The 14,946-nt window shown below is 38.5% G+C and overlaps 1 protein-coding gene across 1 annotated transcript in view; it reads left to right on the plus strand.

Annotated features, from left to right (window-relative positions):
• Positions 1 to 6,429: 6,429 nt before the first annotated feature.
• LOC131232422 (membrin-11-like) overlaps positions 6,430 to 14,946 on the plus strand; it is a 47,183-nt gene continuing 38,666 nt past the window's right edge. The window contains exons 1-2 of the mRNA XM_058228642.1: positions 6,430 to 6,593; positions 13,952 to 14,021. Of these exons, the coding sequence (XP_058084625.1) occupies positions 6,430 to 6,593; positions 13,952 to 14,021 (234 nt within the window). The remainder of the gene's footprint in view (positions 6,594 to 13,951; positions 14,022 to 14,946) is intronic.

Below are 14,946 nucleotides of genomic sequence, written 5' to 3' on the forward strand. Positions count from 1 at the left end.
GGCTCAGATTCGAACTTAGGTAGCTCAGGAGGCTTAGGTTCTACCTAGGTTAGGCTAGACCAGGGCTGGGCTCTCTCTCCTGGTCTAGCCTCTCTCTCTCTCTCTCTCTCTCTCTCTCTCTCTCACACACACACACACACTCTTACTCTCCTTGGTGGAGGGATGGAAGGGGACTCCTTATGTGAGTAGGGGTGGTTGAAAATGGGAGTGGATCAAGATCTACTAAATGTAGTGGGGGTGCTCCCTCTGAATTCTTGATGCTTGAAATGAGAAGGGGAGGGGGCTATTTGTAGCCTCTGAACCCGGTTTTCTAGTAATTGTTGGTAATCCTATGGGCAAAAGGTGGTTGAAGGGCTACGATTAGAGATTGCCACGTGGCATCATCTCATATGTTGAATGATGTGGTAAATGGGTAATTTTGGGTAAAGAGATGGGGATCGAAGTAAATACACCTCAACCACACACTTAGGGTGTGGAAAAGGAAAATCCCACATGTTTGAGGGACGCCACCCCAAAGATAGGGAGTGCCACGTGACCGGCGGCAAGATGGCTACTATCAGTCCCAACTTAGACTCCCTGCTTTAACAGGCAACCTCCTCTAAGCATATGGAGGCTCTGCTATGAAGGTTGTTATTTTGATATTTTGCATAGTACTCCGATTGGGATTAGTTTTGGGCTTTGGTTCAGGCTTGGTTTTGGACTTAGCTATGTGAGTTGACTAGGTTGTTGGACTGGGTAGGTTGATCGGGTGAGTTGACTCGTTGAGCTAACTCAAGGCTCTAGGGTTTTGGGTTCGTCTACAGATGCCCCCCTCTTTGGTAAAGGTTGTGTGTAACCGAATGCAAAGCAAGTGGAAACCCCACCTTTACTAGTCAGTCATGAATTGCGGTATGGATTTATTGTTTGCATTTGTATTTGTGTCAACTGGTTTCTTGGAAATAGATAACTCGCACATATCGTGAGGGTTTGAGGAAAATGTTGCGATTGTCCCTGTGCGGGCTGCCAATTGCAACCCATTCACTCCTGATCGGTACTAACATCAGAAAGGTATAATAGAGCCCATGCACTTTCTATGGTCTTATTAGGATACTGACCTGTACTGTAATGTCTGTTGCTTCTTAGATCACCCCAGGAGTACTTGTTTTGTTTTATCATCAAAGTGGTTAGCTACCATGCGCTCTCTACGAGCTTATGAAGAACTCACTATGCCGACTTAGACTCGATCAAATTCTGCAAGCATCCATGCGTAGGTATGTGCGAGTGACCTTTTTCCATATATCTTCTAATTTTGACACTTAGGTTACAATTTGTCTTTTTCGCCGTTTGGATGATTTCTACTAACGAGTCTTGGCCGATTATATTTTCTTAGCATTAACATTTCATACGATGAAGCTGACACCGAAGTTCAGTCTGATTGTACTTTGATGTGCATTTGGATCCGATAATCTCTAGGGAAACTGCTAGATATCGGATCTTATTTTATTTTGCACCGACTCCCACCTAGAGATATAAAAGATCTCTTAGTGCCTCAGAAGTCTGACGCTTTACTTTGAAAATATTTTATGATTTTAAAGTCATCCCACTCTGGGGAGTGATACTCCATGTTGGGTTTTTATTGCAGGATGGTTTTAAAATGGGTCTAGCTTACTAGTTGTATCTATTGGGGATGCCCATGAGATTTCAAATAAGTTGGTTTTTATTGAAAATATGTAAGGGGCTAGTGCACATGATGGTTGCAATCTGAATTGACGTGGCTAGGGATTATGAACTTTTAGGATTTTATACTTTATTGCTTGGATTTTGGTTGTCGCAATCAAGACTGATATCTGTTGGGGATGGTTTATTTAGTGCAAGTCTGATTAGAGGTTGTGATCGAGAATCTAAATCACTAGAGACAATTGATCGGTTCCATCGTCTCACAGGGTAATCAATCTTGATTTTATTTTTTATTTTTAGCTAATCTGGATTGCTGGTTGTGATCAACTCTGGCTTTTATAATGGATGGTGCAGGTTTGTTCGTCGTTGGCAATTAGGATTCCGATTTGCGACTAATCAGGTCCGTCGTCCCATTGGTTTGCGATTAAGATTTGGATCCATGATCAATTCCGTTGTCCCGCTAGTTTGCAGTCAAGATTCCGATCCATGATCAATCGGATTCGTCGTCCCTCTAGTTTGTTGTCAAGATTTCGATCTATGATCGATCAGATTTGTCGTCCCACAGGTTGCTCTTGGGGGATTTGAAAATGTTTTTGTATTTTTAAAAGATGATCCTATCCATCAGATTGCGAGGTGACAATCACGATTGATGTCGGTCTTTATTGGAAATATTTTAAGACTTTTGAAATGATCCGGTCCATCAGATCGCAAATCGACAGTCACGATCGATGACAGTTTTTATTAGGATATTTTTTACGATTTTGAAGATGATCCAGTCCATCGAATCATAAATTAACGGTCGAGATCGATGCTGATTTTTATTAGGGTATTTTTAAAGATTTAAAAAGGTGATCCAGTCCATCAGATCGTGAATTGACGGTTGCGATCGATGCTAATTTTTATTGAAAATATTTGGAGATTTTGAATGATGATCTAGTACATTGGATCGTGAATTGATGGTTGCAATCGATGCTGGTTTTATTAGGATATCTTTTAGAAATGATCCAGTCCATCGATCGCAAATCGACAATCGCAATCTATGCCGATTTTTATTAGGGTATTTTAAAAAAAATAAAATGATCCAGTCCTTCGGATTGCGAATCGATAGTCGTAATCGATGTCGATTTTTATTAGGAATGTTTTTGAGATTTTGAAAGATGATATGTACTATCAGATCACGAATCGACGATCGCGATCAATGTCGATTTTTATTGGGAATATATTTTGAAAATTTTAAAATTAATCCAGTCCATTGGATTCGGAGTTAATGGTCACAATCGATGCTGGTTTTTATTGGAAATATTTTTTACATTTTGAAAGATGATCTGGTCCATCGGATCACAAATCGACAGTTGCAATTGATGCTAGTTTTTATTGGAAATATATTTTAATTTTTTTGAAAATTATCCAATCCATCGGATTACGAATCAACGGTAACAATCGTTGATGGTTTTTTATTGGGAATATATTTTGAAAATTTTGAAAATGATCCAGTCCATCACATTGCAAATCGACAATTATGATTGATGCTGGTTTTTGTGGGGATATTTTGAAGATTTTGAAGATGATCAGTCCATCAGATCATGAATCGATGGTCGCGATGGATATTGGTTTTTATTGGGATGTTTTTTAGAAATGATCCGGTCCATCGGATTGCAAACCAACGGTAATGATAGATGTCGGTTTTTATTGTAATATTTTTTGGAAATGATCTTATCCATCGGATCGTGAATCAATGGTCGCAATCGATGCTAGTTTTTTTGAAAATATTTTGAAATTTGAAAATGAATGGGATTTTCTCTCCTCCACATCACCTTTCTAATTTCTCTTAAGTTATTGAATTTTAGATTAACATTCAAAATTTCCCACCATTTTCATCATTTACTCTCCTTCTCTCTTCCATCACTTCATTATAGATAGTCCATGCAAGATTCTTTACAAGAAGTCTTCCTAAGGTTCCTCTCTTACCAAGGAGAGAGAGCTTGGCCAAGTCACTTCATCAAAAGGAGGGCTAGTGGCAAGCTGGCTATTGTCGATCCCCCCTTTACCCTATCGTTTCTTCCAGGTGCCAGGTAATAGGGTGTGGCTTCCTCTTCTATATATTCCATGTCGTGGTGGCCCTTCCAGCATGCCTCATTCTCATAATTTCTTCATTTCCTTTCTCTCATTTCTCCCTTTCAAGCTCTCTTTCTTTCCTTCTTTTCCCTCATTCTTTTGGCTCCAAGTTGAGGTTTTTTCTGAAGGTTGGACAGCAAGGGTAGTGCCCTAGGGTAAGTATGAACGTAAGGCCCATTCATGCTTTTCCTTTCTTCCATTCATCCCTTCTTTCTATATATTTTCTCATGTTTTCTTTCTTCACTCCCATAGGTGTTTCTTTGAAGTTTTGAGTGTGGTGCAGTGGTGGACAATAAGAAATTTTTAAGGTTCAAGTGGTGCATTGAGTTGCACTTTCAAGACTTTCTATTCTTTCTTCTTCTTCTTCTTCTTTTTTTTCTCTTTTTCTACTTTTATTTGCTCTCATCTTTCCACATGTACAAATAATTCTCCTTTCATGTACATCAAGCTACATGTAAGGGGTGCTTCTTTTTTTTTTGGGGAGCTTTTGTGTTATGTAAAGAATGGCTCCAAAATGATTCCTTGGGCCTCATGTGTATTTAGGTGGACCCAAGTTCCATTTTGGTTCTCCTTTTTATGCTCTTTTTTATGCTTCCATGCTTTTCTTATCTTTTCTTTTTACAAATGATTGGGCCCATTGAAATAAGAATGGACTACATCAGATCTTCCTCCCTCAAGATTCTCCATGATGGCCTAAATGTCCTTTGGGAACCCTATGGACAAGAGAATGATCCATACTAAATTTAGACTTTTATGTTCAAGTGGGCTTGAGATTCCATTGTGGGCCCAAGTGAAGCAAGTAAGCCATCCTCCCTTAGAGCCTCTTGGCTTTGCTTACTCCTTTTATGTTCTTTGGCCACACGTTTCTTGGGCTAGGATAGCTAAACCCTTTTGCCTTATTTGGTGGGCCTTAAATAGCTTTTGTGGCCCATGTCAATGTTAGTCAAGGGCTTAGGGCCCAAGTTCTTTTCATGGGTTCACTTTGGGAGGATCGTTCACTTGGTCATTTCTTACGACCCTTGATTTGGAGATCTCGAGTCCATTTGTACATGTAAGTGTGCTATTTTGTCATTCTTGTTTGTAGAGGGACCCTAACTAGTCCATAGGAAACCATTTGCAAGTTTGGGAAATGAGACATCCTTTTATGGGCTCATGACACAGGGATGGACATGATGAGGTCGAGCATCATCTTCCTCAACGATAACTACTCTGAATCCACGGAGTTTCTCTGGACTCCTCACAGAGATTCCTTGAATCCGCGAGGGAAGAAAATAGAAAATAATTTCTAATAATTCTGAAAATAAATTGATTGATAATTGTTTAATATGTATGTGTCCCTTTTACACCAATAATAAAGAAAAAATTAAGCTAAAATTCGTAATTACCAAAAATAGCAAAATTCTAACTCTAATAAAAATCATAATTCTAGTAAAACTCTTCTAAATCCTAATTTCTAAAAATAAAAATTCTAAATAAACTTTTGCTAGAAGAGTCCTAGCATGATTAAAAGTTATTTTTTAAAAAAGAAAATCTAAAACTCTAAAAATAAAGAAATATTACAAATATCAAAATTACTAAAAATAATAATTTTTCCTTAAATTTTTATTTTTGAGTTGAAAGCACACATTTTCTAAAGAAACGGACAGACGCGACCCTCGTTGTGGGTCGGTTCACCTCGGATGGCTCGTTGTAGTAAAGATTGATAAGGTGTGCCCTCATAACGAAACCCGGATCAAAAGTTGTGGCCACTTTATGGTTCACCTTCTTTTGGTCCAACCATGCTAGGAATGTATCTATGCCACATTCTACATCAGACCCCTCCACTTGGAAAAAACTCATCCTCGAGTTACTCAAGGGACTTCACTCATGGTACTCAAATAATTTCTGGCGTCGATGTTTATCATCCTTTTTCATTATACTTTGTATTAAGCTCTTGAGCTGACATAATATATGTACTCATGCTCTCCTTTACTTGACTAGTATGGATCAGTTCCTTCACTTGTGCCTGCAAGATGTCGCATTCTTTCTAATAATGTAGGCAATTAGGCAGACTTGCTCCTGAGACAAGATCAATGTGGTTTTGTATATCTCATATTAGAGGCAATTCCTTAGGGAGTTCAATGAGCACAATCACATTGAACTCCTGTAACATTGGTTTCAAATCCTTCGGGATGTTCACTGGCTCCATATATTTTTCATTTTCAATTAATGCATCTACATCTCCCGTCTCCTTAGATTGTTTAACAAAATCGTGTTCGATTATGAGAGGTCGTACCTTCACTTTAGAAGTCTTGGGTTGGTTCTTCGTTTCCATAGGGGCCACATGTCTGCCACTGATGAATCTTGTAACACATCGCAACTCCGTTTTGACGAGGTCTCTCTCTCCGATAAATAATGAGATTTCTCTGCATAACCCCTTACTGATTGGCTATTCTGTCAAGAATTTTGGTTTTTTTGGAATAATACTTGATCGTAATCTCGATTGAGGAATCGCATGCGCAACAACTGCTTCATCTGCGATCATGTGTAGATTGGCGCCTTCATCTATCTCGTCCGCTCGAGTTAAAGTTGTTCCTACCAAACCAAAGCTCCACCCTTCAACTTATAAGCCACAAGTTTAACTTTTTTCTCTTCCACGATGTCCATGTAGTCGAAGAAATGTTCGACTTCAAGCAACCAATCGAGAAAGTTCTTGATGTGGAGTTGGCCGTTGAAACTAGGAAGATCGACTTTCATCATGAATTCTCGATCCTTTCGATCGATCAAATCACTGCCTCATCCAGGATATTGCGAAATTATGTCGTTAAATCCTACCTTCTTGGGTACGATTCTGCGATTCATCATCGGCATCGCCCTACGATTAGCGCGATTATGAGTTTCAGCACCTACCGGTGGTGGATCATCACCACGAATACGGAGTTTTCCTATAGCCTCCGTTATGCAATCGATGGTAGCCTACAGCCCTTGCATGACTTACCCATTCTCTCGTTACACCACTTCGAAAGCCGCCACTGTTAAAGGTAAATTTCCTAGAGCACTGTCTATGTGAGTGTTGCCCGACCCGTCATTAGAAGTCATATATCCAAAGAGAAAGCCTCACTCAATACCAATTGATGTAAGGATGGACTTGATGAGGTCAAGTGTTGAGTGTCAAATATTGCATATTTTTTCCTATTTATATCTTGGTTTTATGAACATGGTAATACTTAATGGTATATATTATGCATGTTTGTGTTACAAGGTAAATCTGAGAGCTTGGATTGAAAAGAATACTAAAAGCATAGATTTAATGCTCAAGAATCACCAAAGCAAAGGAGGGCTCTTAGGAGACCAAGAATGAAGAGTTCACATGCCAAAGATCCAAGGAAACCAAGTACAAAAGCTGAAGAAAGGACTCGAAAAATCACAGAATCTGTAGCAGAAAACAGACAAGTTTGGTCCAACTGAACCCATGTTCGGTCTTACTGAAATCACACAAAACAGTCCAGTAGCCAACAATGGAATTCAGAAGCTAATTTGGTTCAACTGATGGACAATTTGATCTAACCGAAACCCAGTTCGGTCAGACCGAAAGGAGGATTCGGGGCGACCGAAAGTGCACAAAAAGCTCCAACGCTGAAAGGAGTTAATTCGGTTCGACTGAAGATTAATTTGGTCCGACTGACAACTTAAGTTCGATCTGACCGAACCTAGCTCGGTCCGACCAAAATTGGGCAACTGGTGAAATAGAATCCTTTCCAAATTCGGACTCGACTTCGGATTCGACTTCGATTCGACCGATGCATAACGCGGCTGCGTAAATTGAGATGTTTTCACAATCGAATTGCGAACATTCCAAGTAGATGCGTAAGGAGGAGCTTCACAACTATAAATAGGAGTCCTTAGGACATTCCTATGGATCTTCTAAGGTTTAAGGAGTGGAGCAAAAGGGTTGAGAGCCACTGCCAAGAGTTCTTCTTCTTCTTCCTTAGTTGTTTTTATGCTCTCCTTAAGAGATTTTGGTTTAATCATGTCTATAGTTAACTAAACCTCTTAGTTAGGGCTAAGAGATGAAGCTTGTAGTGTGAGTGGGATGTTTATATTTCTTTGATCCTTGTTTTTATTGAACTTCATTGATTTCTAGTTGATTTTAAGGAATATTTTCAGTTTTCTATGGTTTGTAGTGACTCAAATTACAATAGACACTGCGATAGCTTTGAATATCTTCTTTTCCTATTTGAGATTGTAGGATTAGTAAATCACGTTGTTCACCATCGTCTCCTGGGCATGGTTGGGTGTGGAATCCCTTCCAAATCTTCACAATTCTTCTCCATTGAGGCTGGATCAATGAGAAGTTTAGAGAATTGACCATCTCTTTCTCTAACTGGATATGATAGGACTCTGATTCCAGTTGAATCTCTTGAATCAAGTAAGGTAGCATCTTAATAGCTACAAGTGGATCCTTGGCACCCTAGTTCCCACCTTTAAATTCACAAGTTTCAATCTACAATATCACAATTACTCCAATTATTCTAGATTTCTAATTTAGTTCTTCTTCTAGTTCTAATTCTAGATACTTTCCGAATACGCATGAGTTTAGTCCCTGTGGATTTAACCTTGGTCTTACCGAGATTATTACTATATCACGACCCTTCACTTGGGGTTGTGAACAAGTTTTTGGCACCGTTGTTGGGGATTACGGCTGCGCTTTTCTGAATTTAATTAGTATTAGAATTAGGTTAAGATTATGATTAACTTTCTATTTTGTTTCTAGGTTAGGATTTTTCTAAACTTATTTTTAGAATCTAACTTGGTTTTCTGTTTTGTAGCATTCTAACACATAAATCTCCAATCCGGTAACCTCTTTCTAATTCTCTCTCTTATTTTAGATCTCTTATTTGTTTTATTTTCTCTAGTTTTCTTTCTTAGGTTTAGATTTAGTTACTTGAAGGCTTTGAGTGTTTCATGCTTAAGTGGGTTCGTGACAACACTCGACATCTCTTAAGTGAAGGAGGATTAGTCGAAGGGTTGCCTATCCATCACAGGATTAGACACCACCAGATATCCTCAGAGTCAATAGAAGTGTTGGATGCAAATCAACTTACAAATCAACCTCAACCTCTAGTTGAGGAAATTCAGGATGAGAATGAGGTGCATAACGTACCCCCGCCTCGTACCTTACGAGATTTCTTACAACCACCGGGGGTGAGCGCACCTTCCTGTATGATTTTTCCAGAAAATACAGGAAAAATGGATATCAAACCAGGGGTGATCCAACTCCTTCCAAAGTTCCATGGACTTGAATATGAAAGTCCATATCTATACTTGAAAGAGTTTGACGAGTAATAGCCACTTTATATTTTCCTAATGTGTCTAAGGACACGATCAGGCTTAAACTCTTTCCCTTCTCCTTGAAAGAAAATGCTAAGATGTGGTTGCATTCACTACGTCTACGATCTATTAGTAGATAGAATGACATGACAAGGAAGTTCATAAAGAAATTCTTCTCATACCATAAGACGAACACTATCAGAAAGTCGATCATGAACTTCTCCCAAAATGAAAATAAGACATTCTTCCAATGTTGGGAGCAGTTTAAGGATCTTGTCAGTTCATGCCCACAACACGGTTTTGAAACGTGGCGCATAACAAATTTCTTCTACGATAGACTGAGATCTTCCATGCACCAAATGGTTGAGACAATGTGTAATGAGGAATTCATAAACAAAGATGTCGATGATATGTGAGATTATTTTGACAAACTTGCTGAAAACACACAACCATGAGACATTTCCCCAAGACCAAACACCACTTCAAAGCATACTCAATCAAAGGAGAAGGGCAGAATATACTTGTTGAAAGAGGAAGACGATCTAAATGCTAAAGTGGCTAGTCCCACAAGGAAACTCTAGGCCATAGAACTTAAGAAGGATAAGGCTAAGGAAGTTGTCTGCGGTATTTGTGCTTGTAACATTCATACGCTGAAAATTGTCCAACAATACCTGTTTTTCAAGAAATACTGAATGAGCAATCGAATGCTGTGAACAACTACCAAAGGCCTTTTAAAGGACTCACTTCAAACTCATATAATTCAAGTTGGAGAAATCATCCAAACTTCAGTTGGATGAATGGACAAACTGCTACTCCTCAAGGAATCCCTAACCAATTCTTGAATCAAGGGAAACCTCAAGAGGAATCGATACAAAATCCCACACAAACTCAAGAGCTTATCCAGCAAAGTACTCTCCAAGCCTTATAAGAACTTACAAAGGCCATACAAAATATAGACTCACGCGTTGCGGTTATAGAGAAAGGGATCCTTCTAGCTCAACCCATACCCAATGCTAAACCACAATACAAAGTTAGTGACCCAAGCTCTTCAAATCAAATGGAGCAAGCCAAGTCTATCACCACTCTTAGGAGTGGAAAAAAAATTTGACAAATCTATTCCGGTAAGGGCTGAAAAGTCTATGGATCTAGAAGAAGACACAGATGATACACCTAGCACTACTCCACATGGATTAGAACTGAAACCTCTAAGCAAGCCAATTGCTCCATTCCCCCAGCGGTTGATTGCACCAAAACATCTAACTAACTCACAGGATATTCTAGAGGTGTTAAAACAAGTGAAGGTCAACATCCCTCTTTTAGATGCTGTGAAACAAATTCCTTCATATGCCAAATTTCTAAAAGACCTATGCACAACTAAGAGGCTGTAAAGTATCAAAAAGAAAATTTTCTTGATAGAAAAAGTGAGTGTTATCCTCAAGCAAAATGTGCCACAAAAATATAAAGATCCTGTTAACTCAACTATCACTTGTATAATTGGGAATCACCAAATTGAGAACGCACTTCTTGACTTGGGGGTGAGCATAAATCTGATTCTTTCCTCGGTCTACGAATAACTAGTCTAGGTGAATTGAAACTCACCTAGACCGCATTACAACTTGTTGATCGCTCAGTTCGTGTACCAAGAGGGATTATTGAGGATGTATTGGTCCAAGTTGATAAATTCTACTATCCAGTGGATTTTATTGTCCTGAATACTCAGCCAATCGCGGACATGAGCACTCAAATCCCTGTCATACTTGGCCGCCCGTTCCTTGCTACATCCAACACTATCATCAATTGTAGGAATGGGCCCATGAATTTATCTTTTGGAAATATGACATTGGAGCTCAATATCTTTTTCAACATGAGTAGATAGGCAAAGGATGATGACGAGGCCCATGACATTACTATGATAAACTCTTTCGTGGAAGATAGAGCTCTGATGACCTTATCCTCTGACCCTCTAGAGACGTGCTTGGCACACTCCCCCAAGTTGGATGATGACACGATTAGGGAGATGGATGTCATGGTTAATACTGCACCGGTACTTGAAGTTAACTAGTGGAGGCCACAATTTAAGAAATTGCCCCAAACCAACGCAATGCCTCTACCCTCTAGCCTCAAAGCACTAAAGCTTAACCTAAAACCTTTGCCCGTTGATCTTAAATATATCTACTTAGGTCAAGACAAGACATACCCGGTGGTGATTTCTTCCCACCTTGAGCAAGAACAGGAGAATATGCTCATTGCTACTCTCATTGAACATAAAGGAGCCCTTGGATGGTCAATTGTGGATCTCAAGGGAATCGATCATTTGATTTGTACTCACCACATTCATCTTGAAAATAATGCGAAAACCTCTCGACAACCACAACGTCGACTCAATCCAAATATGAAAGAAGTGGTTAAAGGAGATGTACTTAAATTGTTGGATGTGAGTATCATATACCCTATATCTTTTGGGTATGATAAAATTGAGATTAAACTTTGAATTGTTGGAATTGGATCAACCAAGTAAAATTTCACCTAAGTTCTTACACTCAATTGATTAAGAGGAAGTTGAATATCATGTTGATCTAAATTACATGACACATTCAAATTGCTTTCTGTGAATTATGCTAGAATTTCTTATTATTAGTATGTGAATCATTGATAAATGTTGAGAATTTAGTCTGGAGAATTTTGTCCACTTCAAAAGATAAAAAGAACCAAATTTAAAAAAAAAAAAAAAAAAACAGTGAGATCGATAAAAAGGTCATGTATGATGAAAAGACTGGAAAAAGTTTGAAAAAGAGTGAAAAATTCTGAAAAGAATGAATAATTAAAAAATAAAATTGACCGTCGATATAAAATCAAAAATTGGAAAAAGAAGGATAAGGGGATGAGTTCGGAATCAGTACTTGAGTTTTTACTAATCTTAATATGTGAACATGGCTAACATTATGAATTGATAGTATTCTCATGGGAAGAAAATTAATTTTCACTGAGCACATTGAAAAACATGATATAGAAACTTATGCTCTAAAGAAATTAATAAAGAACTTATTTGATTGACTGCTTATATGATTCAGCTCTAGGTTTTCAAAGTCCACTCTCTTGTCTTAATTCTACTCATTCATACTCGATTGCACAAAAGATTATTTTCTAAAAAAGGTTTGAACATTGAGAATTGAGGTTCACTTCACGCATGTTTTGCTCGGGACTAACAAAATGCCGGCTGGGGAGTCTGTTGAGTGTCAAATATTGCATATTCTCCCTTATTTATATCTTGGTTTTATGAACATGATAATGCTTAATGGTATATATTATGCTTAATGGTAAATCTGAGAGTTTGGATTGAAAAGAATGCTAAAAGCATGGATTTAATGCTCAAGAATCACCAAGGCAAAGGAGGAATCTTAGGAGACCAAGAATGAAGAGTTCACATGCCAAAGATCCACGAAAACCAAGTATAAAAGCTGAAGAAATGACTCGATAGATCACAGAATCTATAGCAGAAAACAGACAAGTTCGGTCCGACTGAACCCATGTTCGGTCTGACCGAAATCGCACAAAACAGTTCAGCAGCCAACAATGGAATTCAGAAGCTAATTCGGTTCAACCGATGGACAATTCGGTCCGACCGAAACCCAGTTCAGTCGGACCGAAAGGAGGATTCGGTGCGACCGAAAGTGCATAAAAAGCTCCAACGCTGAAAGGAGTTAATTCGGTTCGACCGAAGATTAATTCTGTCAGACCGACAACTTAAGTTCGGTCTGACCGAACCTAGCTTGGTCCGATCGAAATCAGGCAACTGTTGAAACAGAATCCTTTTCAAATTCGGACTCGACTTCAGATTCGACTTCGGTCTGACCAATACGTAACGCGGCTACGTTAATTGAGATGCTTTCGCGATCAGATTGTGAAAATTCCAAGTCGGTGCGTAAGGAGCTTCACAACTATAAATAGGAGTCCTTAGGGCATTCTTAAGGATCTTCTAGGGTTTAAGGAGTGGAGTAAAAGGGTGGAGAGTCAATGCCAAGAATTCTTCTTCTTCTTCCTTAGTTGTTTTTATGCTTTCCTTAAGAGATTTTAGTTTAATCATGTCTATGGTTAACTAAACTCTTAGTTAGGGCTAAGAGGTGAAGCTTGTAGTGTGATTGGGATGTTTATCTTGCTTTGATCCTTGTTTTTATTAAACTTCACATATCGAAAGATCACACTCCTACAAAGCAAAAGCGTGATCGACCCCAGAAATTCGGGGCATTACATGGTGATTGGCAAAATATTCATGGTTGCCCCGTTTTTAACCCAAATATGGGGTATAGAACATCCATTCATATGTGTCGATATAATTAACGACTTAAGATATTGTGACATTATAAACGATGGTTGACAGAAAGTTATTTTGTTAACATTTATGCCAGATTCGATAGTAATAGAATATAACTCTTCATGATGTTTCTTATTATTGTAAATCACTTCTTCTTTAATCAATATTACTCCAGTTTCTTCAAAGTCTCCTTCAATACTACTCGGTTGATCTAGTTTAACCTAGAAATTAAGAGGAAGCGTAAACACCATGTTGCAATTCATCCTTATTGGAGGTAAAGTTCTAAAGGTAATAATTGTTGATTCTTGCTGATTATCGTATTCACCATCCTTCGGATTCATTGATTGCTGAAAATTGGTGTCCGCTTTTGAAAACTTTGCATTAATCAATGATTCTTCAATCAATAGTTCTTCTTCTAAGGAGTCATATTGATTCAAATCTCCTTCAGACAGATCACCTGGATTTTTCTAGCAAGCTTTTGTTCGCCTATAATATTTGTTGGTTTTTGTGTAGATTGGTTCTTCGATTTTATGACTCTTGTATGAACTGTTCATGTAGGTACAATTACGACCATTATTTGGTTGATTATGTGGTGTTGACTGGTTTTTTCGATTATCCACAAGATTCTGTTCTTCCATAGTCACTTGCTGCCGCTGCCAAAAATGTTTCTGCGTCCTTGTCATTTCCATTGGATATTGTGAAAACTTGGGATGAACGTCTCTAGTCCACTGTTTGACAGTATTCGCAATTGGCTTAACCATTTGAGGTTGTTTATCATCATATCATCTTTGAAAAGTACGTTGTTTTACACTCAAGTTAGTGTTCAAAGGAGGAATAGCCTGCGTATTTCGAACATTGTTATATTTGTTATATCTATTTGAAATTGTGAATTTACTGCTATAAGTGAGACTTGGAAATATGGCTAATGTCCTAAGGGGGGGTGAATAGGACTTTTAATATTTTGACTAATTTAATCAATCTCAGCCTTATATAATTGCACTAATCAAGACAAAACGGTTTAGTAGGTGTACGCATGTAAACCACTAGATCCAAAGATAACAACATCATAGGCATTTCATCAACACATTTAGCACATGTTTATTTAAGCATGAAGGATATATTAAGAAGGAGGCAGGCACAAGGACAAACAATCAATCACAAATGCACAATGATGTATATATTGGTTCAACTAATTGTCTACTTCACTCTCGGTTTCCATACTCTCTCCATAAGTGCATCGGATTTCACTATCTTCGTGGTTTTAAATCGGGTTTACCACCAACCCTCACATCCTAATCCTAGGACACACGTATACCACCCGCCGCCTCCTCTCCCTAGCGATTTTTAAAGTTGGACCTCAAACTCTCACTGATTCTAATCCAAGAACCAAACGCTTATGCTCCCGTCGGGGGCCACATGGGGACTTACTCTTGAGATTGGGTCACAATCTCTTGACCCCAATCTCAACAAAAAGAGGATCAACAATGGACTCCAAAGACTAGACACTTACTAGTTGGATGAGCTCCGATTCAGCGTCAGATGGTGTAGCTTCA

The sequence above is a fragment of the Magnolia sinica genome, chromosome 18 (genome assembly GCF_029962835.1).
Source record: "Magnolia sinica isolate HGM2019 chromosome 18, MsV1, whole genome shotgun sequence".
Classification (NCBI taxonomy): Eukaryota; Viridiplantae; Streptophyta; class Magnoliopsida; order Magnoliales; family Magnoliaceae; genus Magnolia; species Magnolia sinica.